We start from the raw sequence: 14,450 nt of genomic DNA on the forward strand, positions 1-14,450 counted from the left end.
AAGTTGTGAAAATAGGCTGCTGAATAGGTAGTGTTACAATTCCGAAAAGTTGCATTTTCTTTTTAACCAAAGTATGCATTTATATGTTATTGATTTCCGCTTAAATGATGACTTCTCAAGGCCCATTACTTTCCTTATATTAAGTGCCCATGTCCATTGCAGAAGAGAATTCCAATAAGCAGACATACAAAATTTGGGATTATAGCATAAGAGGTGTTAACTTATTTTATTTTAAAAATAGGAAAATTATATGGGAAAACAGCAGATGCACCTTGTAAATAAGTAATGAAAATAATCAAAATTACATACAATTGTAAAAGCAAAGGAAAATATTTAGTATGCATTTAAATTCCATGCACATTTGCTGAGCTTCAGCCAGGAGGTAGAGAGAATGAGTGTTATACAGTTGTTATCCTGGATGTTCTCAGGGCAGTGGGAGAGGCAGAAAGAGCAAGAGGCACTTGAGTGTAAAGTGGCAACTGCTGTAACAGCGACACATGGAAATTACTGTGGGAACTGAGTGAAGATGGGGCAGCCATGGGGGAAAAAGATTTTTGAAAGAAATGAATGCATTTTTAAGGTTAAGCAGCAGGGAAGGATGCCTTCTGCCTCAGGGAAATGCAATTTAAAACAAGAGGCTATCATTTCACGCCCATCAGGTGGACAAAAATTAAAAGGAAGACAATATCAAGTGAATGAGAAGATGCCTCGGAATAGAATTCTCATATGATGCTGGAGGGAGTGAAAACTGGTCCAAATGCTTGTGGAGCGATTTGGCAATACCCAGTAAAACTGAAAATGCACATCTTCATGCTGTTCTACTCCTAGGTACATATCCCGGAGAAACCCTCAAATATGTGCATAGGAAACAAGAAAATGAATATTCATAGTAGCACTGTTCATGAGAGTGAGAAATGGGAAATAATCTAAACATCTCTCATTAGGGAGATGAATAGTAACCCACTGTTAGATATTGTTTTATATTCATGCAACGCATTTTTAGACAACAGTTAGAGTGAATGAAATAGATCTATATTTCCCTCAAAGGCAAAATGTTGAAGGAAAAAGTAAATTAAAAAATAAAAAATCCGTATATGATCATACCATAAAAATTCAGAGTAGAAGCTGACCTTTAGGGAGGGAAGAAAAAGAACAGGAATGGAAGAAAAAAGGGAATTTAAATTTTGTGTACAATCTCTGATTCCCACATAAGCTGGGCAAGCAGACCCAGTTTGAGGCCCATTGGCCTAGATCACGGGAATGGAACCTTGAGAGGCAGGTGCCAGGAAACAGGAGAGAGGGAGATAGAAAGGGAGGTGAGGTTACCGAAGGCAAGGTTTCCTATGTCCGGTTTTTTATTATCATTAGTCCTGCCTGCCTTCATGGGCACAAAACCCTTCCCCTCTTCATCTTCCTGCCTGTGTTTCTTTCCTATTTACCCTATTCCCTCCCTATTCCGGGATCCCTTCCCACAGCAGCTTTTCAGATGCCCAATTTCAGAAACATTGTGGGTGAATCAGTTGCAGAGACTGGTCAAGGAGCTGTAGGTATTTTTCTTTATAAAAAATAAATCTAAATTTAAAAACAACACATATACCTGTTTGAAGTAATTTTTTTGATTTCACATTTTTTAGAGACTTGTCAGAGAAGAGAGGAAGATGGTTTGGGTGAAGAAGTAAGAGAGCTCTTTTCTGACAGTCCTGGAATAGATAGGTAGTTTCATGCGTCACCTTTGAAAATGACTCACAAGTACGACATCTCTCCAGAGTTCTCCAGACAAACCGTGTTATGACCACGTGGGCCCCCTCTGCTGTCTGCAGCCAGGGGCCCCCAGGTAAGCTCAGGTGCTCTGTCAAACCGCATTTCATCAGGTTCTGTCTACTCTCAGGTGACCCCAAACAGACAACCACACTGAATGCTTCCCGATGTCCCGGCGAAATGGCCCCTTTATCTCTGAGATAAATCACGGAAGAGCAGGGAGCAGATTGAAAGCAGTTTCAGCCAGGACAAAGGGCAGCACGATTACGGGTCTCCCCCTTGCCTTCAATACATTGACAAGTATCTTTCTGGGATAGAAAATATAGAACATGAGAATAATGCTCATTATGGGATAGCACCGACGTCTGTAAGGACATAATAGGTTAACCGAATGTTATGGTCGTATATTGGATTGCCTTTGATCATTTTATTTGTGACTTCCTGGAGATCATTTGAAATAGCTTTTCGTGTTAGTATTGATAAGTGTGTTTCTAGAGCTGTCAAGCTCCGTATTCACATCTTTCGAGAAGACTGAAGCCTAGCGTTCTCCCGTCTCTTCCTCCCTGACATCCCTCAGCTCACCTCCGCTCACGCCGCCTAGAAGATTGTGAGCGTCACCGCTGGGAAGTACTCCCTGCTCTTCCAGGACGGTTTCTCTTTACTGCAGTCTCTTTCTGCGCAGTTTCTGGTTCTCTGCTTTCCTCCTGAAGTTTCCTTACTGAGTTTGAACACCCTCCAGGTGTTCTTGCCTGAAAGGGGGAAAAACACCACCACCCGCTGGACCGATGACCCTCTTCTCCAGCAGCCCGTTTGCTGTCTCCCCTTGTCTCCAAGCCTGTTGGCTGCAGTCTACACCACCTTTATTCAAATAGCCTGCCCTGAGGTCATGAGCATGCCCACGATGGACAGAAACAAACCCTCACGTCCATGTCTGCACTCCCCTGGCTGTCCTGGGGTCCTGTGGACAGCTGTCACCCAGGCCTTCCTGCCATACTTTGGGTTTTCATTTTCATGGAAGGTGTCTGCTGAGCTCTGGCGTAAGCAGGGCCCCATTGAGCTGAGACCAAAGACATAGCCCAGGAATCACAGGGATCCTCTCCCTGTGAAACTTGGAGGATCTTTGACAAGAAAGATTAGAGATCTGAGTGGCCTTGGAGATGGCCTGGGGAGAGACCATAGAAGCAATAATCAGAGACTGCAGCTCTAGACTACGGGAGATATTTACCATGACTTTGCTTCTCCTAGAAGCCAGCTAGTACATAAGCTGAGGTTATGCATTTTTTAAAAATTTTATTTTATTCAAGTATAGTTGATTTACAATGTTGTGTTAACTTCTGCTGTACAGCAAAATGATTCAGTTACACATATATATAAATTCTTTTTCATATTCTTTTCCACTATGGTTTATCATAGGATACTGAATATAGTTCCCTGTCCTATACAGTAGGACCTTGCTGTTTATCCATCCTATATATAATAGTTTGCATCTGCTAATCCCACACTCCCAACCCACCCCTCCTCCACCCTCCCCCTCCCCCTTAGCAGCCACAAGTCTGATCTCTATGTCTGTGAGTCTGTTTCTGTTTTGTAGATAGGTTCATTTGTACCATATTTTAGATTCCACTTATAAGTGATATCATATGGCATTAGTCTTTCTCTTTCTGACTTACTTCACTTAGTATGATAATCTCTAGGTCCATCCAGGTTGCTGCAAATGGCATTATTTCACTCTTTTTTATGTCTGAGTAGTATTCCATTGTAGATATATACCACATCTTCTTTATCCATTCATCTGTCGATGGACATTTAAGTTGCTTCCATGTCTTGGTGTGTTCTAACTTCATTGATTTACATGTGGCTGGAGGACATGCATTTTTATTAAAAAAATAGGGCATCAATAGCTCATGGTTAAAAACTCAACAATTTAGTGATATATTTAATACACATACATATATATAATTATTTTCTCCGTTTCCCACTTTTCTAAAATAACCACACTAGCTAAGCATTTGTTTCAGGCATGTATGCATATACTTCCAAGCTTTCTGCTGATACTCTATGTAATGAGAAATAACTTTAAATAGAAACAGAATCATGCCTCACACACTACTTTTCAACTTGCTTTTGTCATAATGATCATGGATATTTTACCATGTAAATATTTATACTATACTTATTATTTAAATATCTATATAGGATGCCAATGCATATGGTATTCCCATGCCCAAATTCCATTTGTCAGGAGTAATAACATAAGACATTTCTTGCTTTGGACTAAACTGCTACTCTTCAGTCAAACAATTCATGTGCCTAATCTAATTTTCCCAGTTAGTTGGATGGATGATTGAATTACTCAGAGTGGTTCAGTGTTAGGTTTTAATTTAACTATGAGACAGTTATAACATTTTTTAAAATATTTATTTATTTGGTTGCGTCGGCTCGTTAGTTGCAGCACCTGGGCTCCTTTAGTTGCGGCAGGTGGACTCCTTAGCTGCGGCATGCGGTCTTCCCAGTTGTGGCACGTGAACTCTCAGTTGCGGCATGCATGTGGGATCTAGTTCCCTGGCTAAGGATGGAACCCAGGCCCCCTGCACTGGGAGCACAGAGTATTCTCCCCTGCGCCGCCAGGGAAGTCCTGAGACAGTTATAACATTTGAAACCAATTTTTAAATAAGGAAACCAAAATTTTCATAGCCTTCTAGAGTCTAAGGATTGGCCCTCACTTGAAAGGTCACCTGAAAAGCCACCTATTTATGTGAGAATCTGCTCTACATCATTGAAGCCCAGAGGTCATTAAGCCTCATTTGTATATGGCCAATTACAGGGAAATCACTATTTTCAAAAGCAGTAAATTCTTTTGATGCTCTAGTGGGAGAAAGCATGGGTTTGGGGGCCCCCCACCCGTGGGTTGAACTTCCCTTCTTTTATATCACTGGATTTAGACATTAAACAAGTTACTAACATGTCTCTATTGGATACAGTGTGGTTTATGTTAAAACTATATGCTCAGACTTAAAGCATTGCTCTTGATATGAAAAGCCTTTGGAATTTAGAAAATCCCTTTTTCTCTCTCTGGAGCCCAGATTTCAAGTTTATTGCCTCATTGAAGGAAAAAAAAGAAGCCTAATAAGAAACTCAGAGCCAAGTCAGGGCACTTTGTTCTCGGCTGTATTTTCCCTCTCTGAAGAAATGAATGACTTTTAGTTATTGGGAAGGGAACCTCAGGGCAACAGAACGTGCAAGGATTGAAAATCCTTTGGAAAATATTTTTCGATGTATTATCCCATCCTCTGTGCTGGGTGAGCTGCGCTGTGTGCACACTTCAGGGGGCCCCAGAGCTCTGTTTCCAGCCTTCATCTCTTTTGAAGTTCAGTCCTGCAATGTGAGCAGTTGACTAGCTATGTTTGTCTGGATTCATCAGTTCTACACACTTACTGATCACCTTCTGTATACCAGCCTGATAGTGGAGATGAAAAAATGAATAAGATAGTGTCCTTTGTTAAGAGATAAACTGAGGCATATTCAAAATTTTAACAGTTTGAGCAAGAATCGGTTTGAATCAGGCAGCGACAAACAAGAAGTACTTAGGAGCCCTCCACCAACAGGAGCTGGGGAGACACTTTATAGAGAAAAGGCAGAAGCAGAGTAAGGAAATTGTTGGTTGGTTATCGCTAAAATCCCACTTGGCAGCTTGTGACTGGATGTCCTTAGGTTTTGATTTTGTAACCTTGAGGCCAGTGCAGGCTTAGGTTTTGAGTTACTTACATAGGCTGCCTCAGCATTCGAGCCACTTCAGCCTGATGGCCTCCTTGGTTAATTAAGTTCACCCCTTGTTCTCAAGGCCCCTGGGAGAGCTGGACCAGGAAATGGGGGACCATAAGCTCCCGTGTGAAGACCAGGCAGTGCTGGAGCGGATGTTGCTTAGATGGAACCCTGATGGAGTTCGCAGTCGGGACTTGCTGAGCGTGTGGGGTAAGAGGTGAGGATTAGAGGCTGCATCTTGGAAAGAGCAGAAATAAAGGAAAGAGCATTCCAGGCATAGTGATCCAACCCAAGACGCTTGAGAGAACATCTGTTTCTAGGGAGTCACAGGTAGGGGAATGTGAATGGTGTGCAGAGGAAAAGCAGGCAGTGATGAGAGATGAAGGGAAAGTAATTTTTATTGCTGCCATAACAAATTACCCCCAGCATAACATTTTCAAACATCTAGCTCTTATCTCCCAGTTAAGTCAGGGGCATCCCAGCGGCATTGTCTGCTTAGAGTTTCATGAGGCTGATAGTTGACAGGGCTGAGTCCCTTTCTGAAGGCTCTGGGGAATAAGCTACTTGCAAGCTTCTCCAGGTTGTTGGCAGAACCCAGTTTCTTCTGTGTAGGACCGGAGCCCCATTTCCTTGCTGGCTGTCGGCTGCGGCCACCTTTAGCTGCTCTCTGGTTCTTCCAGATGACCCTCTACATCTCAGAAACAACCATGGAACATCAAACCCTTCCCCTACTTTGAGTCTCTCTGACTTCCCCCCTCTGACTTCCTCTTCTGCTTCCAGGCTGGGGCAGTGCTCTGCTTCAAGTGCTCATGTGAGTTGATTGAACCCACCCAGATAACCCCAAACAATCCCCCCCCACACACATCCTCAAGGTCCTTCACTTAATCACACCTGCGAAGTCCTTTTGCCACGGGGATACAGGCATGGGCATTGTTGGGGGGCATTCTGCCTACCACAGTTGGATCACCAGTCCCGAGAGATGGTCTCGAGGGATGTGCGTGCGTGCACACAGGTACACATGTCAGGATGCTTTAGTCAAATCTGGGAAACACGGAATAATGTATCCCTTTCCTGGAGATTCAAAAAACACACTTTGATGTTAAAGACTATAATGAGGAAACCTGTGTGACTTTTTCCCAGGGTTCCCCAAATTTGTTTCGCCTTAGAATCTTTTTCTCCAGGTTCCAGTTCAAGATGGCGACTTAGATCCTGAACCCACCTCCTCCCACAGACACGTGGAATCTGTAGCTGTTTTACAGGGAACAAGTTCCTCTGAAAGAAAACTAAACACTGGCAGAGCGACCCCTTCACATCGAGCAAACAAGAGGCAAACTGCATCAAAGAGGGGAGGAAAGGCTGGGACCCAGTCTCACTGTAAACCCCATCTCCAGCACAGCTACCGACATTTGGGAGGAAACTCAGAACCTGGACCTTCTCCCTGAGAGCTGAAGGGTTTGTGGCCCGCATCAGGCATTCAGACTTTTAAGCTCCACACCTGAGAGACCAGCCCCACAGATATCTGCGTTGAAGTTCCAAGGGGCTTGCGCCCACGAGACCTGCGGGCTGTGGGAACCGAGGAGCAGCTCTTACAAAGATTGGGTACAGACTCACCCAGCCCAGGGTCCAGCGCAGGAGCAGCCCTTTGAAAAGCACCCAGACTTTATGTGAGAGAGACTCACTTGCTGATTTTAAAGCATTGGTCTGAGGGGCAGGGGCCGGGATGTTCTCTGGGGGAGAGGCTGGAGGGCCCTATCTGCCCACTCTCCCTCTGCCTTGATAAAGCTGGTGGGCACCATTTTTTTTGGTTTCTTCTTTTTTCTTTCTGTTCTTTTTCCTTTTTCTTCCCTTTTTCTGCAGCTGCCATCTTACATATTATATTATATTACATAGGAAGTAGTGAACACTTCCTATGTAGTAGTATGAGAATCCACAAAAAACTTTCATTTTTTAGCTTTTCTTAAAAGATCAGATCTGGAAACTGGGCTGTATTTCTAAGTGGTCGTTATCTGTTGGAGCTGAGTAAGTGGCTTCTCCTTTAGCTGGGTGGCTAGTCTCCCAGCCGATTGGTTCCCAGGTGTCAAGCACGTGTGATGCCTGCCTGTTCCCAATAGAGTTTGAGTTTGACAACACCTGTCTCACTGGGGTTTCAGGAGGGAAGCTGTGTCACTTCTATTGTTTATTCCACATTCTTTATGTGACTCTTTGCTCTGAATCTTATCTAGGATAAGATTATGTATATTACAGTACATTACATTTCATTAGAGTGGGTCTCTTGGTAATAATTAGTAGTTTTCTGTTTTCCACTTTAGGGGGACCCAGCCCCTTTCTCAGCAGCAGGGTCTTCTCCTGAGATCTGAATATGTTTATGGATATTCCAAAGAGATTGTCCTAACAAAATCTCAACAATGTTCATTTTGAGGCTGTGTGACACTTTGAGCTACAAAACAGGAGATTTAAATCATAGAGAGTGTTGAGGTATAAGTGCAGGAGAGAAAATGTGGATTTTTCTGTGCATGGCTGCCAAAATAATGTTCTGTAGCACAACTGGTTTCTCAATCTGGAACAAGATTCAAGTTTAGGAACTTACATCAGGAAACAACATTTCTATGCTAGATTCAAGTTTTACTTTTAACTCCTGGAGTAGGGATTTGCTATTCTTGGGTCAAGTCTTGGGCTGAATCTTGATCTTCCTCTAGTGGAGATTGGATGCTTGGACATTTTAGGGGAAGTGAAATTTTCCCATATCTGCTTGATTGTCCATCAAAGGTGAGCACATGCTCTTCTAATGGAACAATCTATGCACATTTCTCTTTTCTCTATTTTTATTTTTCCTTCTCTTATCTCTCCAGGCTCCCCCTGCAAGGACATTCTATGCTCTGGGAAGCCTCTCTTAACCGACCAAGGCTAGGATAAGGGCCCTTCTTATGTGCAGCCATAGATCTCTGTACATGCTTCTAAAAGACATTTTCACACTGTTTATTAAGTGCTTGCTTTCTCACGTGTCTTAATGCCACACCTGAGATTCTCAAGGGCAGGGACCTTGTCCTTCATCACTGTTCCCTGTTATCACTTATAAGGAACCTTGGCTTAATAGCTAAGACTCAAATTACTCCCTAGACGTGAGATTCAATAACCTTTATCAGGCTTTTACATCAAAATACAGTTCTCCGAACGCCACCATTTTTCAATCAGGTCACATTTACTCAATATTTTATTAAACAAGTCCCCAGTATGGGAATAAATAAAACAGTTTCATTTGTACTTTTACTTATAATATTAATTGTGGCTCCCAATACATCCTCCTGTTTTGTAGCTCCTTAGGGAAACTACTGTAAAAATTTAGCATGTGTTCTTATGTGTCATTTAAGACTGGAGTTAGCTCTATGTGACACTATCATAAGTAACTACAGCTGACCCTTGAACAGCACGGGGGTTAGGGGCACCGACTCCATGTGGTTGAAAATCCACATATAAGTTTACAGTTGACCCTCCATATCCAAGGCTTTGAATCTGTGGATTCGACCAACTTCGGATCATGTAGTACTGTTGTACGTATTTAGTGAAAAGAAAATCCATGCATTAGTGGACCTGTTCCACTCAAACCCATGTTGTTCAAGGGTCAGCTGTATAGCACCTACAAACTTTCAAAATTACACTGTTAAAAAAATAGAATAAGTTTTTCTCCAGAAGTCGTGAGTGATTCAGTCTCGGTCAGTCAGAGCCTTGGCTTCCTCTGGCATCAGTGGTTGGTTGGAGAATGGATGTGTCATCATCAAAGTTAATGAATGATAGCCAGATATTTGCTGAGGCTTCTGGAACTAAAAGGGACAATCCTTCCCCTCTGCAGAGTACCTAGAAACTGTCACTGAAATTCTCTCCTCCATCTGGCTAATGTATGAGGCACATGAGAATGAGATCTGCACAGAGAGCAGCAAGCATGAAAGACAGAAGAAACCAGCACATAGTAATTTTACTTAAGTTCTGATCAAGACTTTCCTGAATTCAGTCCTACCTCTAGACTTTTTAGGTATGTGGAATAATTAATTAATTTCATTTTGATTAACTCAATTTGGTTTGGGTATTCTGTCACTAACGACATTTAATTGGAGGAAACTGATTCCAAAATATCATTAGGAATTACTAATAATATCTTTCCCAGTGTTTCTGGGTTGATAAGAGAATAGTATTTCTTCTGTTAGAAAACCTGTGCATTTCTATGAACTTGTTCTCTGAATTAGAGAAACAAACCTTTTTGCCTAGGTGAAAGAATCGGCAATCCTTTAAACAATTCAAAAAGTAGTAATAGTGTTGGAAATGTTTGCATGACTAGAATGGTTCCATCTGACACTGTTCATGTGTTTTGAAATCCAAGGGGCATTTCAAAGGTCAGACCTGGAGGACTACATAATCAGAAATTTCAAATGACCTTCTGTCTTGGAAGAGTAAGAAGGGGGATTTCCTCCCTCCACCCTCTCTTCTCCCTCCCTTGACAAATACCCTTCTTCTGGGCAGAGGCAGATTCGGGTCTTGGCTTCCGTCATGCGCTGACAGTTTTTTGTTTATCTTAAGTGAGAAATGGACAAAAGGAAACACAAAACAGATGAATGGGCAGAAGTATGAATAAACAACTTTCACAGCTGAGTAACAGATGGCTGCAGGACCTCAGTGACTACACAAATTGATTTGCAAGGTTTCTGGAAGGGGACACTTGTTAATGTTTTTCTCAAGCAAAAGTTACAGTGATAGAATAAAAATGATCTCCTCTTGGTTACTTTCTGTAAAAAAATAACATGGAATTTATATTATAATACCGCCAACGAACTGTGCTGGGTGTTCTTTGTTTGTTATAAATAGTGAGTGGGCAGCTGGGGATACCAAGGAGAATAAAATGACTTCCCCACTCCCGTTCATTCTCCCCTCACACCCACCCCTTCCCCTGAAGAAGTTCTTAGGTGAATTGAGGAGAATGTCTTGCAAACACATGCATGACAGTGCATGCTGGGAGAATCCATAGCGCGGGTATGGATGCCATGTTGCCAACAGTGAGAGACGGGCAAACATCAGGGCTTTAGAAGCAGACAGAGTAGACTGCATCTTGAGTGGTTCTGCCTTAGCAGAACTTAGCTTAGCTCTTCAGAGCTCCCACTTTTCCTGTAAAACTAAAATAGTAATACTTATACCTTTATTTGCTCAGCCAACATTTACTAAGAGCTGTCTCTGGTCTTCAGGCGTGCGGAATAGAATAAGTGGGCAAAGGAAGCAGCACATCCTTTTGGTGGGAAGGTCTGACGGCTCTCACTTTCTCAGAGGACAATTCATCGGGGGTTTATTTGGAAGGCAGCTGTGGTTGGAGCAAGCACACCCTGGAGCCAGATTCCTGTGAATGTCCTAGCTCCGAGCTTACTGTGTGACCTTGGGCAAGTTACTCAGCTTCTCTGTGCCCCGTGTGCCCACTTTGAAAAATTAGGATACTAATAGTAACAGTCTTGCTGGGTTATTATAATAATTAAATGAATTAATAATACATATAGAGACTTTCGTACAGGGTTTGGAACCTAGTAAACCCTAAAGAATAGTGAGTGTTATAACATGTAAAGTACAGAGTGAGGGTCCCAATTCCTAAATAAATGTCTAGTAAATATTTTGTTCCCTGCAGAATAACTAAGCACAGCACCTCGTCTTTTTTTTTTTTTTAACTTGTTATTTTATATTGGAGTATAGATGATTAACAATGTTGTGTTAGTTTCAGGTGTACAGCAAAGTGATTCAGTTAGACATACATGTGTATTTATTCTTTTTCAAATTCTTTTCCCATTTAGGTTGTTACATAATATTGAGCGGAGTTCCCTGTGCTATACAGTAGATCTTTTTGGGTATCCATTTTAAATATAGCAGTGTGTACATGCCAATCCCAAACTCCCTAACTATCCCTTCCCCCCATCCTTCTCCCCTGGTAACCATAAGTTCGCTCTCTAAGTCTGTGAGTCTGTTTCTGTTTCGTAAATAAGTTTATTTGCATCATTTCTTTTTAGATTCTGCATATAAGCGATATCATATGATATTTGTCTTTCTCTGTCTGACTTACTTCACTCAGTATGACCGTCTCTAGGTCCATCCATGTTGCTGCAAGTAGCACCTCATCTTATAACAGCTTATTATTGTTTTTTTATTATTGAGTTTTTTTATTAGATAATAAGCTAAGTATCATAAGTTAAAAGTATAAGATTGTCTCACTTGATTTTGATAATTTTAACACAGAATGCTATAACCAGACTGGAAAATCTAACAGCCTCTTACTTTGGCTTCCATTTAATTAATTAACTGATCATTTAAATTAATTATTAATGTTCTTATTGGGCTAAGCCTATGAATTTTGTCAACCCCAGCGTCTAGTACTTTCTTTCTGGATTTTGCAGCAGGGCGATCCAAGTCCCTCTGCTGCAGATGTAGGAAAACATCTGGCTGCCCTATTGGATGGGGGCGCTACGTGCAGTGATTCACAGAACGTGAAGTCAACCAGCGCTCTCCCCTTCTGAGAAATGCTCGACGATGGGTTTGGAGCTGTGGACACTGGCGCACGCTGGCTCCCGGACACCCATTTTGCTGGAGCGACCCACCTTGGATGCTCTCTTTTTCTCACGTGGGCTGCAGAGGTCTGTCCACCAGGACCCCCGGCACTATTTTTCACAAGCTCCTCGTCACGCCGGGGGAGAGGCCCTTCCTGCCGTTGCTCTGCCGTGGTCAGCACTGCTGGAAGCCTGGTCCGTCTCCAGAACTGAGGGAACCGCCAGCGTGCGGGGGACCAGGGAGGAGAGGCTTGCAGACATCGCCTGTGTGGTTCTGTAACACCTGCACCACCAGCCCTGCCACCAGGAGCACAGAGATGCAGAGAAAGAAGCACACACAGCCCCTGGCACTCCTTCAGTTTTTATGGCCCTAGACAGACCAGCACGTGGCATGTGGCCTGGGGCCTGGTGCTTAGAACTTCTCCTTTTGATATTGCTAAAAAAAACTTCTTTTTTTAGTTCTTTTAAGGAGAGAGCTGTGTGGTCACTTGCTGCCTCTGCACCCTTTGCAAGGGCTTGGCGTCCTGGAGCTGTGTTAGAGACAGGCCGGCCTTCTAGGTGCAACTTAGTGCAGTGAAATAGCACCTTCATGAGTGGCGCTTGACCGGAAGGAATCCAACATACAACCAGGATGGAGTTTGGAAGTGTGAATCCTTTTGCTAAAACCGCATAGAAATAACAGGGCATCTGAAAGCGCATCCCCGCCCTGGCCTCGCATGGACCCTCTGGGTGAGGCTGCTTCTGGGCCCCGACCTCTGTATCTAATGGTGGCAATGAGAAGTAAGTAGATGGGCTTCTGAGAAAGCAGCTTCTTTCTGATAAAGGAGCAGGCCTGGGAAGCAAGCTTGTTATTATGTCCTCTTCCCCTTGCTTCTTGCCTTTGAATATGGTGATAGGACTAATGTTTGGAACTGTTGCAGCCATTCTGGGGCAATGAGGCAAATGACATGAGAAAAAAAATTATGTAACCATATGTACTAGTTTGCCTAAGACAGTCCCAGGTGAATCCTGCTGTCACAGTGTAATTATTGATAACACCCCCTTTCACACTCAAAAGTGTCCCGAATTAGACAACAAATTTATGGTCAGTCTCAGAAAAAAGCTTCAGATGCTTAAGCTGATAGAGAGGAAAGAATGATAACATCAGTTTTGTGGAGTGGCGGACCCAGGTCTGGATGATTTATCTCCTAATCTGGATTTTCAGTAAACAGCAAATGTCTCCTGTTAAGGCCTGGGTTAGTCCAGTTTTCTGTTACTTTCAGCTAAAAGCATTCTTTCCTGATATATTTATCTTCAGCTCAGGGATTTTGGAGTGCAGTTACAACTTGACTATTACTTTCAGACTAAAGCCTTTTAAAGTTCTGAAGTTTTTGGCTAACTTTTTCTAATCTATAATTCCTGAATTGGCATGACAATTGCTGAAATATTGCACAGAAGGCTTATTTTGTGATATTTCCAGTAGGAACCAGAAGTGGAAGTGTCAAAATTCTCACCACAAAGCTTGTTAGGAGGTGTTCCACCCAAGCTGGCAACCCCAGGGGGTTTGGAAAGTACAAATAAGAGGTATAAAAACACCTTCCTCTGTTCATCTGATTTTCCAGCTTCTGGGGTTTCAATTTTTCCAAGTAGACAGTATGCTTCCCGTAAATCTTTAAAGGTTTAAATGATAACCTCTTCCTTTAATTTGTTTTAAATACAGAGCAAATTGTCAAGGAGATGAGGACTAGAATTCTGGAGGAAATTATACTTTACTGTCTATTAAATCTGAAAAGAGTTTCAGAATATTTTTCTCTTTGGAAGAAGTTAAGGTGATCCACACACTAAAAGTAGTGAGAGGAAAGAAAGAGAAGAAATTGGACCAGGAGAGAAAGCTTCAGCTCTCTAAGGAACACAGAGCACCTGAAAGGCATAAGGGTACCGAAGCATGGCTTAAGGACGTCTGATAGATGTGACTGAGGCTTATGAACTGGATCTACTTTAATGTTTTCTGTGAGACAAAAATCTAAGATGGGGTTGTTCTAAAATCACTTATGACTATTAAATTGTATGTCTTTAAAAACACCTTCTACAAAGGCTGGTTATTGGGGCGTTCTACATTGATTAGGGTTACACTGCTTTTGATATAGTAGCACAGTGATGTGGATAAATTGCTACATCCACTTTGGGGGCATGAAGTTTAAGCAAACTAGGTACATATCCGTCAACCTAACAATACTTTTTTCCAGTTAATTGGGCTACTGGGAAGCAAAGGCAGGAGTCCTTAGTTTATCACATTGAACACAATGTATCAATACAGCAACATGCTGGGGGTTGTCTGGGCACCTCAGGAGTCCTTCCTAAGCAGAACAGTTCAAGCAGGAGCCA

At 42.4% G+C, this 14,450-nt stretch overlaps 1 protein-coding gene across 32 annotated transcripts in view; it reads left to right on the forward strand.

The window, feature by feature from the left end:
• The window catches only part of LOC309615326 (uncharacterized protein), a 33,995-nt gene extending 19,848 nt beyond the window's left edge, over window positions 1-14,147 (forward strand). For 6 of the 32 annotated variants that reach the window (XM_082364804.1, XM_082364795.1, XM_082364794.1 and 3 more), the window contains 5 exons: window positions 660-828; window positions 1,635-1,675; window positions 1,767-1,834; window positions 5,600-5,737; window positions 6,687-14,147. In XM_082364804.1, coding sequence (XP_082220930.1) covers window positions 696-828; window positions 1,635-1,675; window positions 1,767-1,834; window positions 5,600-5,737; window positions 6,687-6,726 — 420 coding nt within the window. In that variant the 5' untranslated portion in view covers window positions 660-695 and the 3' untranslated portion in view covers window positions 6,727-14,147. Of the gene's footprint in view, window positions 1-659; window positions 829-1,634 lie in introns of all 32 variants that reach the window. The other 26 variants (XM_082364800.1, XM_082364802.1, XR_014236735.1 and 23 more) reach the window with 25 other exon arrangements.
• The last annotated feature ends 303 nt before the right edge of the window (window positions 14,148-14,450 follow it).

Source organism: Balaenoptera borealis, assembly GCF_965194805.1.
Source record: "Balaenoptera borealis genome assembly, chromosome: 17".
Lineage (NCBI taxonomy): Eukaryota > Metazoa > Chordata > Mammalia > Artiodactyla > Balaenopteridae > Balaenoptera > Balaenoptera borealis.